General features: G+C 50.2%; 1 protein-coding gene across 1 annotated transcript in view; it reads right to left on the reverse strand.

Annotated features, from left to right (window-relative positions):
- Positions 1–540: 540 nt before the first annotated feature.
- LOC113407150 (cyclin-dependent kinase 18-like) overlaps positions 541–23715 on the reverse strand; it is a 24622-nt gene continuing 1447 nt past the window's right edge. The window contains exons 2-12 of the mRNA XM_026655250.1: positions 12985–13130; positions 12656–12781; positions 9207–9263; positions 7572–7686; positions 6530–6624; positions 5495–5557; positions 3366–3489; positions 2737–2857; positions 2204–2301; positions 1353–1458; positions 541–697 (exon numbers count right to left, since the gene is read on the reverse strand). Of these exons, the coding sequence (XP_026511035.1) occupies positions 541–697; positions 1353–1458; positions 2204–2301; positions 2737–2857; positions 3366–3489; positions 5495–5557; positions 6530–6624; positions 7572–7686; positions 9207–9263; positions 12656–12781; positions 12985–13130 (1208 nt within the window). The remainder of the gene's footprint in view (positions 698–1352; positions 1459–2203; positions 2302–2736; positions 2858–3365; positions 3490–5494; positions 5558–6529; positions 6625–7571; positions 7687–9206; positions 9264–12655; positions 12782–12984; positions 13131–23715) is intronic.

Genomic DNA, 23715 nt, shown 5'->3' on the forward strand with positions numbered 1-23715 from the left:
CAGGATTGTGTTTCTGGGCAAATCCAGGAAAGTGGAACCAGGAACTTGGCAGAAGAGAAAAGGTGAGCGACCAGATAACGCAAGTGAGACGCTGGGTCGGAGTTCGGGAGTTCCACTGACTTTAAATACAGGGACAAGTGGGCTGGTCTCAAAAAGCCGAAGAGAAGGTAATGACAAGGGCTCTGATCATGGAGGACATGAACCAGGAGAAGAAGGTAAAAGGGCATGTCCAGCACTTAGGGGAGAGTTTCTGAGTGAATTCAGGGCAGTTAGCGGGGTGGAGTAATGGGAGCGGGTTGGTACTAAGGTCTACTGAGACCTTGGCGTTAGCGTCAGAGAAATGGCTTAGTTGCATCCATAACCCCTTGCCATTGCTCTATGGGACTGAGGGCTTGATCCAGGGCCTGTAGAGGACTCCAACGGCCGCATGATCAGACACCAAGTTAGCATCAGATCGGCTGTTGTGGGTGCAGTGTTCCCAGCTGCAGCTGGCCAGGCCCCCTGTTCCGCCCCCCGGTGAGAAGGTAGGTAGCACTAATGTTAAGCCAGGAAGGAAGGCAGCACCCCCGGAGCCCCAGGGTGGAGGGTGCTGAATGGTGGCACCTCCACCCAAGACATCCCCTTGCAATCCGGCTGGACGGTCAGGCCACTTACCAGGAGGAGGCTCGTCAGCAAGTCGATCCCTTCTGTGTCCAGCCTGAGAAAAAACGGAGACTGTGACCATACCCCAGAGACCCTGGATGATTTAGTTGGGGATTGGTCCTGCTTTGAGCAGGGGGTTGGACTAGATGACCTCCTCAGGTCCCTTCCAGCCCTGATATTCTATGATTCTATAATTCTATTCTACGGCTCAGGATCGATCACTGCACGACACAATGGGGAACAGTGCCTTGCCCTGCACAGCTGGTGGGCGGGGTTCTAAGTATTAATTAGCACCCCTTGTAGAGTGACCAGACATTCCAATATTATCGGGACCATCCCGATATTAGGGGCTTTGTCTTATATAGGACCCTATTAGCCCTCTCCCCCGTCCCGATTTTTCACACTTGCTATGTGGTGTGTGGCAGTCTCAGCAGAAAGGAGGACGGAATAAGCCCTGCAGATGGGTACTTATCTGCGAGCCCCTGGAGGGGCGTCCTTCCAGGGCATGTTGTATGCACATTAGCAGGGCACAGTGGAGGAGGCCTGCTCTGATGCTGGCTTCATCTGCATCTGTTCTGTAGATTGGCGCAGATCCTTAATATCCGGGGCTATCAGTCCAGCCCCTACCCCAACACTCATCGCCCTAGTCTCCCATTTGTGAACAGCCTGAAACCACAGTGCAAGTGTGGGTCTCTGCTCCAGGGAGATACCTGGGTGCATGATTTATCAAGGGCTGGGCTTGGTACTGGGTGAAATGATAACCCTTAAACTCCTCGTTGGATGTGATTCCGGGCCAGGAGTCTTCTGTAGGGGTGCCTGGGGGAGAAAGGCAGGTTTAGACACATCACCCTGTGCATGGGCTATGGAAAGCTGCTAGTAACGACACTAGATTACACTAGAGAGAATAGCTCCCTGTCGAAATCTGAATCTGGTAAAAAAACACTGAATCTGGTAAAAATAAAAATAGCTATTCTATAGGTGGTTTGAACCATCCCCTGGAATTGAATAGAGAATTCTCTCTCTGCTATCAAATTCTACAAGAAGGGTATAAAACCTTATAGAAAACATCTGATTCTCTAGTACAGTGGTTCTCAACCTTTCCAGACTACTGTACCCCTTTCAGTCTGATTTGTCTTGTGTACCCCAAGTTTCACCTCACTTAAAAACTACTTGCTTACAAAATCAGACATAAAAATACAAACGTGTCACCCCACACTAGTACTGAAATATTGCTGACTTTCTCATTTTTAACATATTGTGCTAACACTTCAGTGTATAGTATATAGAGCAGTATAAATGAGCCATTGTCTGCATGAAAATGTTAGTTTGTACTGACTTCACTACTGCTTTTTATGTAGCCTGTTGTAAAACTTGGCAAATATCTAGCTGAATTGATGTACCCCCTGGAAGACCTCTGCGTACCCCTGGTTGAGAACCAAGTCGCTCGTAAATCCTACCAGATTTACAAAAAGGGAGTTAAAGGCCAGCCTAGTACTGTTTTCCCTCTGCTCGGTCAGCCACCTCCCTCTCCTGGAGATAAGGGAGAATGCAGACAACTCACCAAGAAGCCTGAAGATTAAATGGAGCTCTTCTTTCACAGTCGAGCCTGGGAACATGGGCCGTCCAGTGACCATTTCATAGTGTATGCAGCCCACACCCCTAAAGGAGCAGCAGAGACATTGGAATTAGAGATGGGAAAGCGGTGCTAGTCCATCCCTGCCCTGTGTCCAACGCAGCCTGGTTCCTTCCAGTCCCAGCCCTGGGATGGGGCTCCCACCAGTTCCCTTGGAAGAGAAATCAGTACCCAGAGCTACCACACTATTATTACTGCTAACCATGCACTCAGCACCACACATGTTCAGATAAGACCCATCCCCTGCTCCAAAGAGCTTGTGCCCCCCGAGATGCAGGACATGGCACAGAAACCGAAGCAGGCGGCAGCCCAATGTTATTATTTAACTGGGCAGCAGAGTGCTCGGTGCTGTACAGACACATGGGAGACAATGAACTCCCCTGTCCCGGAGAGCTTGGAATCTTAATGTGGGACTCTGACGGAGCCGTCCCACCCCACCCTGCATGCAGATGCCGGCTCACCACATATCGATGGGCGTGGAGTACTCAGTAGATCCCAGCAGGACATCTGGAGGCCGATACCACAGCGTGACCACCTCGTTGGAATATGTTTTCGTAGGGATTGATTTGGCTCTGGCTAGACCTGGGAGATGAAAGGGATGTTAGCAAGACCGCTCCTATTGTGTTTTGCGGCAGCACTGCGCTCATCCCAGGGAACCGCACGGCCAGGTTTGCAAAAGAATTCAGCTCTCATCTAGGCACCTAAATGCAGCGGGCCAGATTTGGAGCTGCCAGTCTGACAATCTGGCCCACTGCATCTAGGTGCTTACATGGGAGCTGTCAGGTGCTGAAGCCCTGCCCCCAGAGGTCCCGCCCCCCTGCATTCCCAGACTAAGCCTGGCCTCTAGCCTGTGTGCCTCAGAGGAACAGGCACCAAGCTGAATCCTTGCTAAGTGGAGCAGGCAGTTTCCATACAGAGGTGACTAAAGCACCAGCTTGAGAAGTGCGTACAAGCTTGTGTCCTGGGCTGCTACGGGAACCCATGCCCCATGCTGCTCTGCAGCTCCAGGGATTGCATACGGTACCCACTGTTGTCTGCACAGAACCTGGCCCAATCCAGGCCAACGCTGTTCTCTCCCTGCCCTACTCACCGAAGTCAGCCAGCTTTAGCTCCCCCCTTTCGTTGATGAGCAGGTTCTGCGGTTTGAGGTCTCGATGCAGGATCTTGCTCTTGTGGCAGTAGGACAGGCCGCGGAGCAGCTGGAACAGGAAGATCTTGGGGAGGGGAGCAGAAGGGGTGAGAGCAGAGGGACAGCAGTGTTTGGCATGTTGTTCAGCACACAGTAGGGATAAGCAGAACCTGCAATGGGCTTGGGACCCTATAACGGGGAATAAAAATCACAGTGGACAGCTCTGGATTGATCTCAAACTATGTACAGGTGTCACCCAGGGATGGAGCAATGTGCAAAGCCAGAACTGCCGCGTCTCCAGCCTGGAGCACAAGAATACAGGCCATATTCACATGCACACTAAGGCCCCTTTACACCAATGTGGCAGCATGCAGGGGCCTTAACGTGGCTGCAAATTACACGGACTTCTAAATTACATTCATGTCCACTTTAAGGCCCCTTTACACAGCCAGGGCCTCTTTACACAGTCTGGCCTTCAGTGTGTCAATGCAAATCTGACCCTAAGAATACAATGACACTGCACGGCAGTGAGTCTCAGACCTTGGCTCAACAGACTCAGACACGAGCTACAGTGCTAAAAATAGCCACGGAGCTGTTCTGGCTCAGTCTGGGGCTCAGCCTCTCCCCCCCTGAGGCTTCAGAGCCCAAGGTCCTGCCTGAGCCAGAACGGATACACGGCTGCTTTTAACGCTGTAGCAAGAGCCCCGTGAGCCCAAGTCTGCACACCCATAGAGGTTTTTTTTTTGCAGCACAGCATTAGATTCTCTCTCTCTCTTTTTACTCATTGGCAGAGCTTGCGAAGGCCGTACACTCCACTGGATGAAAAGCGTTTTGAGAGCTACTGATGAACAGCGCTATGTAAGAGCTGGGTATAATTATTATTATTGATGGTATTTCTGTGTTTGTCTGGAACTTCCCTCTGCCACATCTGATCAATTCCAAACGTGCAGGGAATGTTCTAGGCATCCAGGGGCAGAACCGTACCAATTTTAGGGAAAATCGGAAAACCAGAAGGGGGGAAATGTGGGACGCATAGTGCCCCGGCCATGTGTTTAGCGCAGCCACAGCTTCAAGCACCTCTGCAATTGTCTACAGATTAAAGAACTGAATTGATGGCCCCTGCTATTGCTGTCCAGCATAACAATAGCCCTGCTCACCCTCCCAAAACAGTCTAATATGCTGACATCCTGAATAACTTCTCTCCCAGACAAAAATCAATGGTGGTGAGGAAGGGGGAATGGGAGGCCCACACCTTTCCTGGTGGGAGGAGGGAAACTGGGGGGCCTGATATGGTGGAGGATACACAGAGCCCTGAGCACAGGGGTTGGGAGGTGGGAATGTGAGGAAGGGGAGCAGATAGAGTCTATAACATGGATGGGGGGAAGAATGGGGAACTCTGGTATGGTGGAGGGGGACATGGGGGGCACACAGAACTCCCGGTGGGGGGGAGATTGAGGAGTAGTTGCAGGGAGGCCCTGAAATAGAGGGGAATGGAGGGATGCAAGGAGTTCTTGGGGTGTGCAGTCAGCTCGGTCTCCAGAAGTTATGAAGTGTGCTCCTCTCCCCCCAGTGTAGCTGCACTCAGTTCTTAACAAAGTCAGTTTCCTCATTTGCCACGAGACTAACACCAAACACCCCACTATGCTAGGAGCTGGACAAGGGGCGGAGTCTCTGTCTCGGGAACTTTCTAAAAACCGTTGACAAGCTCCTGCAATAAGATGCAAGGAAGGAAATGAAATCCCCCTCGGATGAATGTTAATACAGACAACTAGTTGAGGAAAGGGGATGAATAGGGTTTGCAGATGACACCAATTTATTCAGGTTAGTCCAGGCCAGAGAAAATGGTGAGGAACTTCAGAGGCGTCTAACAATGCTAAGTGAATGGGCAGTGCGATGGCAGATGAATTCACTGTTGAGAAGTACACGATAATGCACACTGGATGGGATCATCTGAATAATCTGAGTGTGAATGTTTGAGCCCCCAACGACTGCAATGCACCTCGGGTCAGTTCCTTGGGTCTTCAACATGGCCACGATAGAGCATCCCCTGAGAGTTTGTAAACCCCTTCCGCAAGATAGTGGTCTCGTACCTTCACGTTGTGCACGTTCATCAGGTTCCCGCAGTTATCCAAATATTGCTTTAGGTCATTTTCCTGCAACGACAAGCACGTCCCGAAGGAACCTTCTAAGTGACCATGAATAACCGTGTGCCCAGCAAGTTACTGACAACACATGGCGATGGTCAAGCGGTTGGTGCACAAGCTGAGCATGGTGAGTGAGGTTTGACAAAGGCTGGGTGGCTAAATCCCACAGGCCTTTTTCACAGATTTACAGAAGTTATGGTCAGAAAGAACCATTACGATCATCCCAAACCCTCCCCGAAGTGGCTCGGGGGAATGGGTGGAGATGGAGGGCTAGGAAAACTCATTTCAAACACAAGTGAACAGGCTTGATGCAGCAATCTCTGGGTGAAATTCTATGGCCCATGTTACACAGGAGCTCAGAGCAGACAATTCTTATTAGAAGTGAATAAATATTTTGTTAATTAAAAAATATGGAGTGAAATCTCTGATTGCACATATTGAAGAGACCAGGCCTATCTATCAAATGTTAATATTGTGTGGGTGTTGTAATGATGCTAAGGCTGCAATATGGTAACTCCCTGGTACACAGAGCAACCTGATGTCTATATTCCTGCATAATGTCTCTTTAAACGAAAGCTCCTTGTTGTAATGGTGATTGTTTTGTTTCTGATATTTACATGGCAAGGATTTATAAACCCGTCACTGCTTCCTAAATAAACAGATAGTAACGTAAAAAAAAATCAGGGAAATATCTGATTAAATTACTGTGAAATGTTCCCTTTTTTGACCTATTACAAAGCAGGTCAGGGAATTCTCAAAGTGTGGAAATTTTCAGAATTTTGAAAAACACAAAATTTTTTTGTTCCCCATGATTCCCCCTGCCTCTTTTTTTTGTTGTTGCAACCAGCACTTCTCATCACTCCATGAACCATTTCCGTGTCTGGAATGAGCCCCCATCCCTCCCGCAGCAGGGGAAAGTCTGGGTGTCCAGACTGCCCCAGCACAAGACCAAGCATCCAGGCAAGCAGCCCTTGGACTCACCAGGTACTCAAAGACAAGGGTGAGGGAGCGCTCAGTGTGGATGAAATCATGGAGGGTCACAATGTTTGCATGTTTCAGGTTCTTCAGCAGGGAAACTGCAAGGCAAGGAGAAGGCAGCGTTAGCCATGAGGGTCCATTGTCGGCATACTTTGTCATGAGGGATGGAAACCTGCCCAGGCAGGGCTGGTTGGTCCCAATATCTGGTCCTCATAGACCGGGTCAGTGTTTTGCAGATGGAAGAGTCAGTCCTTCAGGACTGAGTGGGTTTGGATTGGCTGGCTGAGCTGCCCATCCAGCCCTAAGGCAAAGCTGATTCGCTACTAACTTTCTATTGCAGGCATCATCCCCCTTTTCACACAGTCAGGGGGGCTCCCCGGAAGCGGCCGGCATGTCCCAGCAGCTCCTGACCTAGGTGGAGGGGTCAGGGGGCTCTGCGCGCTGTCCCTGCTTGCAGATACCATCCCCACAGCTCCCATTGGCTGCAGTTCCCGGCCAATGGGAGCTGCCAAGGTGGAGCTCATGGCGGGGGCAGTGCGTGGAGCCCCCCTGGCATTCCCTCCCCCTAGGAGCTGCAGGGACACATGGAGTTGGGTAGGAAGCCTGCCAGCCCCGCCAACACTCCCTGCTCCAGCACCAGCAGAGGTCCTGGGCTGTGTGCCGCCGCCCGGCCCCCCCACCCAGCACCAGCGGGGGTCCTAGGCCACCCCCCAGCACCCGCGACCCCCCTGCCCAAGATTTATTCAGGGGTATATAGTACAAGTCATGGACAGGTCACAGGCCGTGAATTTTTGTTTACTGCTTGTGACCTGTCCATGACTTTTACTAAAAATACCTGTAGCCTTAACTATAGGCTCATTTGAATCATAGAAGTATAGGGTTAGAAGGGATCTTGAGACGGCATCAAGTCCAGCCTCCTGTGCTGAGGCAGGGCCATCTGGTAAGCGGATATAAATTGCTACCATTTATAATCATGAGTCCCAGAGCTGTGGTCCATCCCTGTGTGTGATGCCTTTTAGCACAAAAAGTATCTACTGCCCCTTACCCTCCCTTATAGCTGTGCAGGGTGCCCCTTCTTCATGCTCCAGACGGATCTCCTTCAGAGCGACCAGGTTCCCAGTTAGCTTGCTGCGCCCCTTGAAGACAGTGGCGTAGGTGCCCTGTGAGAAAGAGACAGAGAAATGCAGCTCATGAACTTACACTTGGATGGCATGGAGCAGGGCTGCTATGGGGAGCCGGGATCTGACACCCTGCATGTACCGCAAACCAATGTCCATGGGAGCATTTTATCACTGGATGGAAGGGATTGAAAAACAAGGGCAGGATAATTTTACAACCACTGGTGACACTGGTAACAATGCAGCTGTGTAAACTGGCTAAATCCCTCTCCAGTGGTTGGTTCACGTAGAACGTAATAACTCACTAGTGCTACCATCTAATGGAGTTGCTCCTTTAACTCAAGTGGGAGAGACCCAGCTATCTTCCCTGCTGACGAAAGGTGGTTGGGATTGTTACATAAATCAAGATATTAATAGGAATCAATGTCATACTTCAGTAACCCAGGGGATCAGGTGGCAATTTCCCCTCCTGTAAATACAGTATTACGTTGCACAATTTAATACCTTTTGTAAACCCAGAGTTTGGGGAGGGAAGTCTAAGGGTATGTCTACACTACAGGATTAATCCGAATTTAGATAATTCGAATTTGGGAAACAGGTTGTATAAATTCGATTGTGCGCGGCCACACTAAGCACATTAATTCGGTTTTTAACCACATTAATTCGGTGGTGTGCGGCCACACTACCCCATTTATTTTAATCACATTAATTCGGTGGTGTGCGGCCACACTAACCCTAATTCGAATTAACAAAATCGATTTTGACGCTACTCCGTTCGTCGAGGTGGAGTACAGAAATCGATTTAAAGCGCCCTTTAATTCGAATTAACTGGCTCTGTAGTGTGGACGGGTGAAGGGTTAATTCGGATTAACGCAGCTAAATCCGAATTAAAGTCGTAGTGTAGACCAGGCCTAAGTTTTGGGCTTAAACCTTGAAGGCCAGATTTTTCAAGACTGGAGCTCAGATGGCAAAGACAATCCTGCATTTAAAGTAGCCATCTAAGCACCCAGTTAACCTTTTGCCTGTAAAACCAAGGGCTTTGTGGGTGCATTTTAGGCACCATTCTTTGAAAATGGTCCTGTCAGGGTTTAGTCTGACAGGGTGGGAATGATCCACTGGCATGAGAACAAGCCTGGGTAACATGAACATCTGAGTTCTACTCCAGCTCCTACATCGATTCCCTCCATAGCCTTAGGCAAATCACTTAACCTCTCTGCCCCTGTAAAATGACAACAACACTTAGCTATCCCAGAAGGAAGCGGGGATTGTACAGAGTGTTTGTAAATTGCTTTGAAGATAAAAAGCCTGATCCAAAGCCCATGAAAGTCAACTTCAAGATTCCTGTCAGCTTCAATGGTCTTTCGATCGGGCCCAAAAGAACTCTGTAAGTGCTACGTTTGAGTACTTCTTGTTACTTATAACTAACGCTGGGCCAGGACCAAACTCCCAGGTCCAAACACGCCCATACGCTGAGGAAGTCTGGCTCCGGGTCTGTCCTTTGCAGATTGGGCTCTGCTCTGAACTTCATCTACAACCTTGAGTTGATTTCACATTCTTCTTACCTCCCCCAGTTTTTCCAATTTAACATAGGTTTCCAGCTTCCCAAATCCGATGTCCGACTGCAAAGAAAAGGGAAGAACATCAGCAGGAAACATCCTTCCCTAGGAAAGATTAGCCCTGCGGCTGAAGGTCACGTCAAGGAGGCTGGGCAGTATGAGCTTTGGGGGGAGATAAATCAAGGCAGGTGTTCGCATGCAGCAGTTCTAGATACACGTCTATTGCTATCTGCAGGGGAGAGCAGCCAGCCAGCCAATCAATCACAGGGAAACCAAAATCGGTTGCTTAAAGGAAACAAATGATACCTGCTTTCTCCCTCCATGGAACTATGACGCAAGTTATTAACTTCATCACTGCGCTAAGTGTCTTCTTCTGCAATGTGACTGTGGCTTGAAATATTGCCTTCCACTGCTCCTATCTCTACGATTCCATTATCATTCTGTCCATCTGTCCCTCCTTCACCCATCATCCTGACGTTTGAGCAGTTAAGTCTGAATTTAAACATGAGCTTTTTTTTTTTAAATGCAACGATGCCCCTTTCATCAAAGACACCTACCCTGGCTCACATCAAGTAGGCAGCCCCTTCCTTGTGCTAAAAGTCAATTCCCACGTGTTGATCTTCAGTAGAATGCCGTTCCTTGATCCCAGGTGCTTTTCAAATCAACCAGGAAAGAGACATTTCCTGTTTGCAATGGTCACTCTTTCAAGTAACACTGAGAGAGACACTATCATAGACACAGCCCCGGCAAGGGTAGTCTTGCAGTTAAGGCCCTGGACAGAGACTCAGGAGATCTGGGTTGAGTTCCTACCACAGACTCTCTGTGTGACCGTCAACAAGGCTGTTAACCTCTCTGTGCCTCAGTTTCCCAATGAGAAAATGACACGGCCTTTGTCTATTTAGATTTTAAACACTTTGGGGCAGGGACTATCTCTGAGGCCTGGTCTACACTATAACATTAAGTCGACCTAACTACATCGTTCAGGGCTGTGAAAAATTTAGCTCCCCGTGCAATGTGGTTAAGCCAATCTAAGCCCCAGCGTACATACTGCTAGGTCGACGAAAGAATCCCATGGTGTTCCTGTGACATAACTAATATGTCTCTCTCACACACCTGGTATGTGTTTACGTACAGGACAGTCACAAACACAACTCTTATCTCAGGGAAGTGCAGTGGCTTTCCACTTTTTGATATGTACCATAATAAGAACATAAGAACGGCCCTACTGGGGCCATCTAGCCCAGTATCCTGTCTTCTGACAGTGGTTAGTGCCAGGTGCCCCAGAGGGAATGAACAGAACAGGTAATCATCAAGTGATCCATCCCCTGTCGCTCATTCCCAGCTTCTGGCAAACAGAGGCTAGGGACACCATTCCTGCCCATCCTGGCTAATAGCCATTGATGGACCTATCCTCCATGAATTTATCTTTTTTTAACGCTGTTACGGTCTTGGCCTTCACAACATCCTCTGGCAAGGAGTTCCACAGGTTGACTGTGTGTTGTGTGAAGAAATACTTCCTTTTATTTGTTTTAAACCTGCTGCCTATTAATTTCATTTGGTGACCCCCCTAGTTCTTGTGTTATGAGAAGACGTAAACAACACTTCCTTATCTACTTTCTCTACACCAGTCATGATTTTATAGACCTCAATAATATCTCCCCTTAGTTGTCTCTTTTCCAAGCTGGAAAGTTCCAGTCTTATTAATCTCGCCTGAAACGGAAGCCATTCAATACCCCAATCATTTTTGTTGCCCTTTTCTGAACCTTTTTCAATTCCAATATATCTTTTTTGAGATGGGGCGACCACATCTGTACACAGTATTCAAGATGTGGGCATATCATGGATTTATATAGCGGCAACAAGATATTTTCTGTCCTATTCTCTACCCCTTTCTTAATGATTCCCAGCATTCTGTTCATCGATACAACACATGCCACCTCTCCATCAGTAGGTGGTGCTAGAGAGACAGCTGTCGCTTGACAGGGAGCTCTGGAACAGCGCAGTCACCGTCCATGGAGCAGAGAAATAGTTTGTCATATTCTCTCAGAATAAAGAACATCATGGTCGTCTGATTGGAGTTGAACAGGAAAATGGTGTGTGAATTTTAAACTGGTGGCAAGTCCTGGAGACTGTTTATCCACGGAGCAGGAATTCCATGGGCTACAGCAGGGACACAATCCCCCTTACAAGTGGGAACCTGGAGGAACCAACCTATACAGAACGCAGGTCAGTCTCTCTGGCCTCTCTGCCATCACTCCTCCCCCCTCCCCCCGCATTTTCCAATCAGCGCCTGTCCCACCCACTCATTTCACACAAGCCACCAAAACACAGAGGAGGGAAACTTACAGTCTAGCTGCTGACACGAGATGGATTTGAACTAGCGACTTGTGAGGTCAATAGTGTCAGTAGCACCACTCTCACTCCCTTGAACAATCCATCTCCCGCAGGAGCAACTACATCAGTCTATTTTGCACAGTTGACGGAGATAATAACGTGACTGTTGGAAGGTGAGGGAGGCTGGACATGATCTGAAAGCCTACGAACGGCATACCGCCATGTGGAGAGTTTTACAGAAACACGCATTATTCATTGACAGGATTATTAATATTTATGGCACACTCGCTTCACCCAGGTATATGTTATTCAATAGACACAAGAGACTGCACAGGTCGGCGTGCGCTGTCAGTACATCAGCTTACACCATTCTTCCCACTTGGGGCTAGATGTCCGTCAAAGGCTTGCCAAGGTCTCGGACCCAGTGACTGGGCAACACAGAGTGTTTCTGGTGCCTGGGAAGCACGCTGGCATATTCGTAAATAAGGTGCTGTGGTGTCGCCGTTGTGCATGCTGATGCTGTGCTATACAGAAAGTGAAACTCTGAAATTAGTACAAAGACTAATTCATTATTTATCGGCATTTGCATTTTAACTAGGAGCGGCGGCCGCCAGCAGGTGCTTCTTAAATGTCAAGTGATTTTCAGTCCCCATCCTTTCAAAGAATCAAACCTTAGTGTAGGCACGTGGGAGTGTCCGAATGTGAGGGGCAGGTGTGGGGAGTTACACGGCTGGGTGTGGGGACATGTGCAGCAGGGGATTTGCACCCGTAGCAGTATGCACCAGGCAGGTGGGGATTTGCACTGCACATGGACATGGGATTTGCACACATAGGTGTAAGCATGTGCATGGTGAGGATTTACGCAAGTGTAGGCACGAGTATGCGATGGTTTACACTCGTAGTTGTGTGCAATAGCGATTTACTTGCATCAGTGTGTACATGTGGGCAGGCGGAGATGGGCATGTGTGGGAACGTGGGTGGATGGGCATTCACATGGGAATTTGCACACGTGAGTGCATGGGGATTTAAGCACACAGCTGTGAGCAGTGGCATATGTGCATAGTGTCGTGAGCCTGACACAATTCCCCCTAGACCCAGACCCCCTGAGCTGTGTGACTCACGAGGGAAGCCCGTCGAGACATCCTGCTGAAGGTCTTGGGGAACTCTGGATTGTCCATCTGCAGCTTCTGCAGGAACTCCGGGGGCAGACGGATGTCCATGGGCAGGGAGAGCCGCTTGCTGACATCCTGCAGACAGGGCCAGCACAGAGTTAGTGTCTAAAGCACCCGACATAGCTGAGAACCTTAAACAGGCATTCAGGGAGTAGTGCGTGACAGCCTACATACTGCCCATGCCCTCCACCCCACGTCCTAGACAATTGCCTCCCATCTATGAGAACCACAGGAGCTCCTCTTCCATGCACCTCCTCCTCACCCTGCCCAGTACTTGCCTCCATGGAGAAGCGGCGCTGGTTGTTCCTTCGGTAGCGCACAGTTGTCGGGGACTGGCCTTCCACCTCTGAGGGGGAAATGGAGGTTGGCTCTGCCTGGAAACCCCTGCCCAGGTGGCCCAGCTGCAGGTGCCCTTGTGCCAGGTCTGATGAGAGAGGAAGCAGAGACTGAGTGGATAGACTGGCCACTATTAATCAATGCATGGGACAATCACATACCACGGTTGAGTCTGAGTATGGGATGGGGAGCAAGGGGGCTCCTTGACACTGATCCCTGCCCTAACACCGACCCAATCTGTGGCCTTCGGCAAGTCCCTTCACCTCTCTGCAGCTCAGGTTTCCCTTCCGAAACACTGGGCCAACGCTGATATGCCCCCGGGGGAGCTAATGTGTGTTTGCAAAGTGAATATCAGTGCTAAGGATTTCTACTACCTATAGCACCTCTGCTGTTATGACTGAGGTGGTGCCTAGGGACCCGGGCTCCACTGTGCTAGGCACTGTATACACATGGATTGAAAAGACTGCTCCCTGCTTGCAGTCTCACAGGCAGGCTGTGATATCCTTTCAGTACTAATTGCTAGTGCTTTACTCCCATTGTACAGATGAGGAGAACTGAGGCCCTGGGAGATGAAGTGACTTGCCCGAGGTCCTGCAGCAGCGGGCCACTGGCAGAGCTGGGAATAGAACTGTGGTCTCCTGAGTCCCGGTCCAGTGCTTTATGTGGTAGGCAACACTACTTAGCACCCTACATGGAGCACCACCTGCTTCAATGAGGCCTACTCTTCACCACGAGCAAGGCGCTCTCTCTCCGGCACCGAGTAGCTTCAGCTCATGTCACAAACAGTATCGCCATCATTATTCACTCCCAGGGACCTGAACGATTCTGAGCAAAGGGTCTATGGGATTAAAGGGGGGCAGACAGAGCGCCCTTTACTGCACCCTAAAACCAGCAGACTCCAGAGGAAGGGACAAGCTCCCCTGCCCCAGCCCGTTACATCTGAGCAGATTACGTAGTCCTGGGAAATGGTCCTAAAACGCAACAGCTCTTTTGAAGGCCGAAGAGATTCTGAATAATAACTCTTCTCCTGGGATTACAAGTCTGAAGCATCATCAAGTCTCAGGCGCCATGAAAGGAGCAGGAAATCAGAACAAAATAAGCCACAAAGCTCCCTCAGGACTCCAGTTTTAGGCTTGCACTTAATTCCTCCTCGGTCTGTAATTAACGTCTGGTTGCTAGGAAGCTCTGGAGCGCAGGGACCCAGACCCTGGCTCAGTAAAACGTTTAACGAGTTCAACACAGGTCACCCGAATCCCTATGAGATGGATTCTCCAAATTCGCAGGGGCATTATTTCCAAGCGAGCCATTCAAAACAAGGCCTCTGCTAATTAGATGTTTCTGAATGAAGTTTGGCTATTTAAAGAGGAGTCAAACCCTCCTGTGAGGATTAGTGGAAGAAATTTGACTCCCTTACAAAAGACTTTCAGCAGACACATGACAATGTCTTCGGGCCCCTCCATGGTGACTGCATGGATACAACACAAGGCGACTGCCTTTGGCACAGACAGCCTTTCACACAAGCCAGCCAGAGACACAGAACTCAGTCGCCGAGGAAACTAAGAGAGGGAGAAGAGAGGGCAAGAAAGGTCTGCACATTAGGTGACAGAGAGTTGATGGGACAGATACCAGGGGTTCTATTCCCTGCTCTGCCCTTGACCTGTGTGATCAGTTCCCTCTCTGGGCCTCTGCATCCCCTCTAGGCTTTGTCTATTTGGAGTTTACTGTCTTTGGGGCAGCGGCTGTCTCTCACTACGTGCATGTACAGCCCCTAGCACAATGGGTCCCTGACCTCAGTTCAGGTCCCTAGGTGCTACTGCCATACAATTAACAATAGTAACTTCTCACCAGCGTGAGTAATGGGTGCACAAGCCAGCCCCAGCCACAGGGACTGTCACATTTAGCAAGAAAGAGCTGCAAGTGAGCTTGGCATTTTAACAGATCAAGAGGAATGAAGAGGCCAGAAATGGGGGAACTGCTGTTCAGGCTTAAATGCCTGCTTCACAGACACAGCTTCCTTGTTGACCCGGTTCTTGAACTCCTCCAGCAGCAGTGCAGCCCAGCCCAGGCTCTCTAGCAATTTAAGGATCCATTTCTTTCAGCCCAGGAAAATATTACAGCCACAGCCTGTGAAATACACCCATGCCCCTCCTGGCTGGTAAAAGCTAGTGAAGAACAACTGTGCCCACTACTAATGCAAACAGTCAGGGTCTCCTTCAGAGAGACAAACCTCCCAAACCTCTAGAAACATGCCATAGTTGGCCCAATCCTCAAGAAGCCATCACACGACCCCCAAGTTCTCTCCAACTACCGTCCTGTCGCCCACCTCCCATTCCTAGGCAAAATAACTGAGCAAGTAGTAATCATCAAACTCCAACAGCATGCAACGTCAGCCACGAACCTAGATGTCTCCCCGTCAGGGCCAGGGCACAGCAGAGACAGTTCTGGTGGCACTAGAAGACAACCTTCTTGTGGTCATAGACCATGGAGGTAAGATCCCCATGCTCGCAATGCTGGACCTCTCCGCTACCTTTCACACAGTGGAACACAACATACTGCTAACCTGTCTATGTGACATGGCAGGAACAGTGACGCCAACTGTTCTTCGGCAGCATAACTCAGAGAGTGGTGACAGGTGACTGCTGCCACCAGGGACTTCACTACTGCTACTGATTTTACCTGGCAGGCGCCCAGATACTACAGGGATGGGCAGCAGCATAAAACCAATTAAACAGATCCATCGATCAACCTCCTTGACAACATTTCCCTGGGCCCAGACGTGCTGCCTTGGCCACTGTTACAGCCTTTATGGACGGGGCTTAGTTACATCACTCTGGAATAGGCTCAAGGGTTGGTTTCAACAACAGTTGTAAAAAATAAATAAATACATAAAAATGACCGCGTCCCAAGCTCACCCTGCTTTCTTGGGGGTTTCCTTTATTCTTAAGAACAAAGCACATCCCTCAGCCTAAGCTTCCTCCTGAGTTTTGCCCTTCCTTTGTTTTTTTTCCCTGCAGGGCCTCTGTCCCTTCCCTAGTTCTCTCTGCTTTATGAGAGAGACACTCCAAGATTTTTGTATTCCTCAGTTGAAGCTAGTAGGACCCACCGGGTCTGGCTGCTAGTGTGAATCAGCAGAAGAGCTCTGCGTTTCTATGCAGGGAGCTACTGCCCTCTGACAGTTATTCTTAAGAGCCATTTGTGAATTTCACACCAGGGTTCAGTTTCCAAACACCCTCATGTTGAGATCTAGGGTTTCGGCCTGGGCTCACCATTAATACGGATTACTATTACACTGCAATTTGCCCTCCACACAGGATAAATTGTTGATGCTACAAACACCAGGGTCAGTGCTGTGGGGGGAGGGATGAAGGGACATGCCCCTTAAGAGCACAGAGCACCACAGCATTAGGAAAATGCCATACATCAAGAACAGACACTGGCAAGCTGCTCCCTTCCCTGGGAGCTCCACTGGTTGTTTGCAGCATGAGTCAGGGAGACATCTCATGAACTGCCATGGTGTATCAGCCACAAGATCCCTCCCCTGTCAGCCCGGGGAACTAGGAGTGTCCGGAAAGTGTCCTGCCATACAAAGATGCCCTAACTCCCCTTAATATCTTCTTGCTGCTGCCACTGCTACTGGGGGCCGCATGTCACCACAGAGGCCCTCTAGCATGGTGCCAAGTGGAACTGAATCACAAATGTTTCTGCGGGGGCCAGGGTTCCACTGAACGGCTCCCTGTGTCTCCACAGGCTGAAGGCAGCTAGCTGCTCCAGGCTGAGAGCCCTTTGCAAGGAGAGTGTCTTGTCAACAGAGGTCGTTGGAAAGCATTTGCCTGGCAAGCATTTTGTAATGCAGATGGAACAGGTCCACAACCACTATGCTACTGCAGCGTAAGGAGAGTGAGGGCTTTCTCTCTCTCCCTTGTGCTGCATGGCAGGGAAGCTTTACCTGCCAAGGAGGTATGTAAAAGGGATATGGTAAATTGTCCATCGTTTGGAGTCTACATTGAGACTGAATGCCTTGCTAAAAGAGATGCCCTACTTCAACCACAAGTTACTGGTCTAGACGCAGGAATTACCAGGTGAAATTCTCTGGTCTGTATTATGCAGGAGGTCAGGCTAGATAATCAAAACAGTCCCTTCTGGCCTTAACATGTAGCAATCTGTAGTTCACAGAAACAGAGCTGGGCCCAAACCCAATGGGGCTTTACCTAAACCCCCTTCCCGATCTGAACGTGTGGCTTGCTCCTAGCACTAGAATGGGCCAAACTAGCACTCCAGATCCAAACGACCCAACATTAGGAGAAGTTAGGCTCTAGTTCCAGGTTTCGATTCTGACCGTAGCCAAAGTTTGAAGGAACAGGGGGGAGTTCAGATCTGGGGTTCTAGTTCCGGACCCTCTGTATTAACCCTACTCACTGCTGAATCCACAGGGGATGTAACACTCAAAGTAACAGTGTCCACTCATACATAATAACTCAGCAAGAGAAGGCTAAATGTCAGCAGGGGAGTTTCTGACCAAAATACACTCGGCTCAGTCGCCCAGGGCACGTCCCTCAGCCATCCTCCTGCTGAGACACCACTTCCATTAGCCGAGAGCTGCACAGAAACAGCCCTCTGCTATTGCTAACGTGGATTTCACTGCATTGACTTCAATCTACTTGGACAGCTGTGGATGAGCTCACTGCTGGGTATCAGCAAGAGAGTTACATTCGCAGGGCACTGATCAGAGCGGGGGACAGCCAAGGCAGGCTTCACTAGCCCATCTCCTGGATGAGATGCAGCAGATGAACGACCCGAAGAGAGGATGGCTAGGAGAAAATGTGGTTCCCTGACATTGCCACTGGTGTAATAAGGATGCCCAAAGGTTCAAGGGATGCTTGGCTCTTGTATGGCCTCTATCTATGGGAAGGATTCCTGATCAGAACCCACCATGAGGTGTGGAAGCACCTGAAGCGGTGCTGGTTTGCATAAGTATACTCAGGGGGATGAAGGTACTAAGAGACCCTTCCTCCCAAGCCCACCTAGAGGGACTTGGTTTCCATCCCACACCCGAGTCCTTGCAAGTGAGGCGGCCTGTCCCAGAAGGAAGCAGCCAGATCATTGTTGCATTCAGAATGTAGGGCCAGGATGCTGCCTTAACCCAGCTGTGTTGTAGGATCTGCACGAATCCATGCCTGGGTAGCGGGCACCTGGCCACAGAGACACCACAGCTCATCAGCCGGGCTCGGGCCTGGGCTCTGAACACCTGGGCCCTACTGTTTCAGCTAAAAGAGAACTCCTGCTTCGGTCAGCAAGCGGCAGATCACATTTGTCAGGGTCTGTCTATACTGCAGTAAAACACCCGTGGCTGGCCTGTGTCAGCTGATGCAGGCTCATGGGGCTTGGGCTGCGGGGCCATAAAATTGCAGCGTAGACGTTTGGGCTCGGGTTTAAGCCCAGAGCTCAGGCTCCAGCCCGACCATCTACACTGCAGTGCATGAGTCAGCTGACATAGGCCAGCCCTGGGTGCTTTACTGCAGTGTAGACATACATTGAGAGTCCCTGGGGCAGCCACCGGGGCAGGGATATTGAACAGGTCGGACCTGACCCGTGCAATGTATTTATGTGGCCTGCGTGACATATTCAGGTTCTCCAGGATCAGGGTAAGTTTCTATCCCCCATGGTTGAGAAAAAAACAGTCCAAATGCGAAGCAAGTGTAACGTGACACACTGAAGTCCGCCTGAGTCTGCAGACACCTGATACAATAGCTCTCTGGCGCATGAGCCGCCCAGCTCCCCATTGATTTCACTAGAGCAGCAACTCTAAAGCTCACTACAATGTCAACAGGAACTATTCCCCGGCTGGTCATTCAGCAGAAGGAATGAGAAAGCAGGTGGGAGGGTGGGAAACTCCTGGAGAGGTGTGAATTGCAGCAGGGAAGAATATGGAAAAGGAAGAGCAGAGAAGACTCATAGAGACAGGGGAAGAGGGAGAGAAAGAGAGAAAAGAGGATGGGGAAGGAAGAGAGCAGATTGCAGGAGCATTGGCCTAAAAGGGAGCAGATTTTCTCATGGGGAGGGGCTGCATGTGACAGCAAAGGACAGCATCCTTTAAAATGCAGTTACTTCATAAAGGCTGCATTCCCCCCTTGCTCTCTGTGCAAACCTCCCACTGACATCAGCGAGGGATCTGCCATGGATTGAGCCGAGTGTGAAGTCCTGGCTCTGAATCTCAGCCTGCAGACCCCGCAATGAAGGATGGAATCTGGCCCTCTCCAAATGCCCCTGTGCTAGACAAAGCGGGTCACATGCACGCAGCCACTCCCCAGCACCTCCACCCTGAGGTGCATGCGCAGCGTGGGAGCGAATTACAGGCAGAGGGAAAGGGGACGCTCCAGCAGGGGGCAGCGTTTGCCTGCTGAGCATTTGCGTGCTCGCCGCCCTGCCTGGGTGTTGGTTGGAGATGATGTTAGGCTCTGGGTGAGCAAACGCCATGGCCTGTTTGATTCCGCTCTGCTTTTCATGTGGATTACAGCAGGCCCCGACATCCGGAGAATAATGAGGCTGCCTAGGATATCAAAGCAAGTTAAAGCGAGGCGGCAGACACTGCTGCTGCCTTAGACGAGTCTCTCTCTCTCTCTCTTTTTATAAATACATTTAAACACTGCCTCTGCCAAAACAAGCTTTGATCTCCCAGGGAAAGGGGCCAAAACCCTCTACTGCTTGCTTGAGTTACAAATTTTAATTACCTCGCTAAGTGTGAACTCTCCTCTTAAATCTCCATTAAACTTGCAAGCCTGAGCCCCACTCAGAGCTTGGATCATTCGGCCTCTTTCCACCCTCGATACATTGTTCCTTGGGAGGCAAGGCAAGGCAAAGCAAAGGCCTGGTTTGCCTCTGATGAATGCCACTGCAAAACAGGAGTGACTCTGGATTTGCAACCAGAATGACGAGGCTCTCGGCCATGTGGGTAGCTGCGCTGCGCTAACCATGATTGTGACTTACACCAGTGAGGCGTGATTTGTGCCCAGTAAAAACCCGGGCCTGATTCCGTCCTGCTTTATACCTTGTGTTTCCATTTACAATGCAATGTGGGGTAAAGCCTGCTCGCCTGTTACACTCACTTTGCACTGCGGTACCTGACTACATCAGGTGCAGGACAATGGGGAATCAGGCCCCCCAGTGCAGGTGGGGCCAGGGACTGAAATCCAGCCCAGGTGCTGCAGGAGCTATCTGGATTCATTTCCCATCATATAGCCCTGCCCCAGGGAAGAGAAGGCTGTCCAGCAGGGTAAACTCCCTACACGCCAGCCAGCACCCAAGAAGAGAAGAGGGGGCAAGAGGTTTTCACAACACCATGTTGTGATGTTGCATCAGACTGGGGGAAAAATAAGTGGTGATACTCTTTCAGCTCCTCCCAGAACCCAACTTCCGCACACCAGGAACGAAATGTGACTCACAGCAGACTGCACTGAACTCTCAGTACGATCATCCCACTCTTTCCTTGCACAAAATGAAATAGTTACCAAGGCTGGCAGCCACCATTAGGCTTCAGAATTAACATCCAATTGAGGTGAACAGGACCAGTTCAAACCACTGTTGAGAATAGCCTACTTTAATTGAATTGTCTCGTTAGCACTGACCCCCCACTTGGCAAGGCAACTCCCATCTTTTCATGTACTGTGTATATATATACCTGCTACGGTATTTTCCATTCCATGCATCTGATGAAGTGGGTTTCAGCCCACGAACGCTTATGCCCAAATAAATGTGTTAGTCTCTAAGGTGCCACAAGGACTCCTCGTTGTTTTTTCTCCAAGCTATTGTTTCAGGCTATCTGCAGACCCACTCAGACATCACCTTAGGGTGACCAGATGTCCCGATTTTATAGGGACATTCCTGATATTTGGGGCTTTGTTTTATATGGGCTCCTATTACCCCCCACACCTTGACCCGATTTTTCACACTTGCTATCTGGTCACCCTACATCACCTTCTCAGCCTACCCTCCATCCACCATTTGAAGATTATCTTCAGAACCATAAGGGCTAAAGATTATGTTTTTTTAATTGACGGCTTAGATTCTGGAGCACAAGTTGGCAGTGACCAGGACCAGGAACTAGCTCACCAATCCAACTCCTGCTTATATCAATATGAGAGGGCACTGCAATATGACGATGCAATGAATGGACGCTGGTGGCTTTGTACATCACTGTGACTTCCCTGGATGGCGAAGCAGCTCTCCAGACATTAAATTCTGGCATCCACCGATGCACAGCAGCTTAAATATCATGGTACACTAGAAGTACATAGCTCGGCCGTGAAACATTTGCTAGCCATCAGGGTTGAAGGGTGAACAGATCCTCATTCCAGCTTTCCTCCTATGTGACTGCAATTGAGAGGTATTTGCAGAGTGGCGGGGAGTGGAGGCAAATGGTGGCAGTCACCATTTAAATGAAATTTTCCAGCTCTTACCCACCCTGCTGCCAGCACAGACACAGCAGGGCTGGGCAAGGAAGCACAGGCAGAGGCTGCAAACTGGGAAGTTTGATCCTGAAACAAAGCACGTCAAACAAAATCCCACTGGGGGATTCACTCCCAAGGGTAAGTAGCTGGAGAGGGAGAGAGCTCACGTAGCCAGAGCATGGGTGTTTTTAACCTCCATAGGGCCAGGTTTCCCAAAGAGCTCAGGGCCAGACTTCCCAGTACTTAGAACCCACAGTGGGGGCCAGATTTTCCAAACAATTGGGCGCTCATTTAGGCCCCTAAATCCAGGGCAGATTCCCAAGTACTCAACACCCCCACCACTTTCCTTATGATGCTGGATTTTCACTAGAGCTCAGCATCTAACTCGCAGCCAACGTGCTGAGTCCTTTTGAAAATCAGGCCCAAGTCACCTAACCTTGCTCAGGGCTGGTCCAGACAATAGGGAGGCAAAGCTGTTAGCAGCCTGTCTACACTAGCTGCAGCAGTGGGGGATCCACCTGTAAGCCCTAGTCCCCTGCGGGCTGCAATACGTGGGTCGCTCTTCGGTTGTTGAGTTAGTGGGCAGGTGCCAGGTGGTGGTCTGCTATAAAGGAGGTCAGAGCAGATGATCTTGTGGTCTCTTCTGGCTTTAAACTCTCTGGATATGTCTACACTGCAATACAAGACCTGGGGCGCCGAGTCTCAGAGCTTGGGTCAATTGATAAGTGATACGGCTCATAATAAAGGAAAACGCCAGTGTCGAGATGGTAACATCCCCCCTTTAGGCTGCAGCATTCCTTGGTTAAGGGACAGGTTATTGGCCCCCCGCCAGCCCTACAGAATTTGCCATTCTACCTCTGCCTCTGAGTCTAATCAGTTCCAATCACCTGCTGTCAGCAGCGGCCGAGGCTGGGGAAAATAATTAAATAATTCCCCCGGCCAGCTCCGCAGTGCGATGAAAGGAAAATGATTCCCTGATCCCTGCAATGATTAGCTCTCTCCATGGCGCATGAAATTTGATTCCCTGCACGTGTTATCCTTGGACACATGTTCACCTGAGGAGATGCCAACACGCCCTGTTTTCAAGCCTGCCACGCAGAACGGGCAGAGAGAGCCCAGGAGACTCGTTCAGAAACGTGAGCAGCAGGAATATTTGAACTGCACCATACGCGACAGTATCGAAAGGACATATCCGGTAATGGTTGGGCCTGGCCCGCACAGGGGGAAGCTTGGGGGAGTGGCTGAAGCACAAGACCCAACATCAGGATTTCGGGGTTCTGGTCCCAGCTCTGCCACTGACTGGCTGCGTGACCGTAGGCAAGTCCCTGCTCCGTCCTGTGCTGCAATTTCTCCATCTGTAGAATCGGGGTAATGAGAACGACCTCACAGAAGGCTTAGCGCATCCAGGGTTGTAAAACAGGGTCAGACCGAGGCATTTGCCAATGGTGCAGCCCACGAGCTTCCCAGTCTCCCCCTAGAGAGATGAACTTGGGAAATGAACCCGGCTCGATTCCCTTCCAGAAAAAAGCAAACCAATCCCTTTCCTGCTGAACCCCAACCTGCAGTAACCATGGCCCCCTCCCTGATCCAAAGACCGTTGAAATCTGTAGGAAGATGTCCTCTGCCATCAGTGGGCTGTGGATCAAGCCCACACAGTGCTAGACAGGTTGGTGCATCTGTACGCAGCACTCCCCTGCTGAGCCTGCCCCTGCCAATGCCGGATGGCGCAATGCTGCGAGCAGGGAGCTCCCAGCGGCAAGGGGTTTATTAAATGCCATCCGCGGAGGGCTGAAGAGACACGTCGGACAAATGCGGCTGTCAGGCCTCTTAATAAATAACATCCGCAGCTTTCAGGGGAAGGAGATTAAGGGCAGCGCAGAGGTGACTTCACAGGCTTGTTTACAATCTGTGAGAAACTTAATCAAGAGATCTCGGGCCAGAAGGAGCGGGCTGTATGGGAGCGAGGGAATGAAGCCGATGGAATGATGCAGAACTGGGGACAGTGGAGATGGGCACCATGTCTGGGCTGTACCGCATGGGAAGGGCACAGGCTGCAGGGTGAGGAATTTACCACGTACTATGGGGAGCAAACTGTAGCCAGGTTCTTCTGCCTCCAACAGGGGGAAGGAAATACAGACATGGCCTGGTACTGGGGGCTTCTGTTTCTTAGAAGGGCAGAAACACATCCCTGGGCCTGGTACTACGTTCTCCTGCCACACAGGGGGTAGA

Source organism: Terrapene carolina, unplaced genomic scaffold (genome assembly GCF_002925995.2).
Source record: "Terrapene carolina triunguis isolate 2854851 unplaced genomic scaffold, T_m_triunguis-2.0 Scaffold199, whole genome shotgun sequence".
NCBI lineage: Eukaryota > Metazoa > Chordata > Testudines > Emydidae > Terrapene > Terrapene triunguis.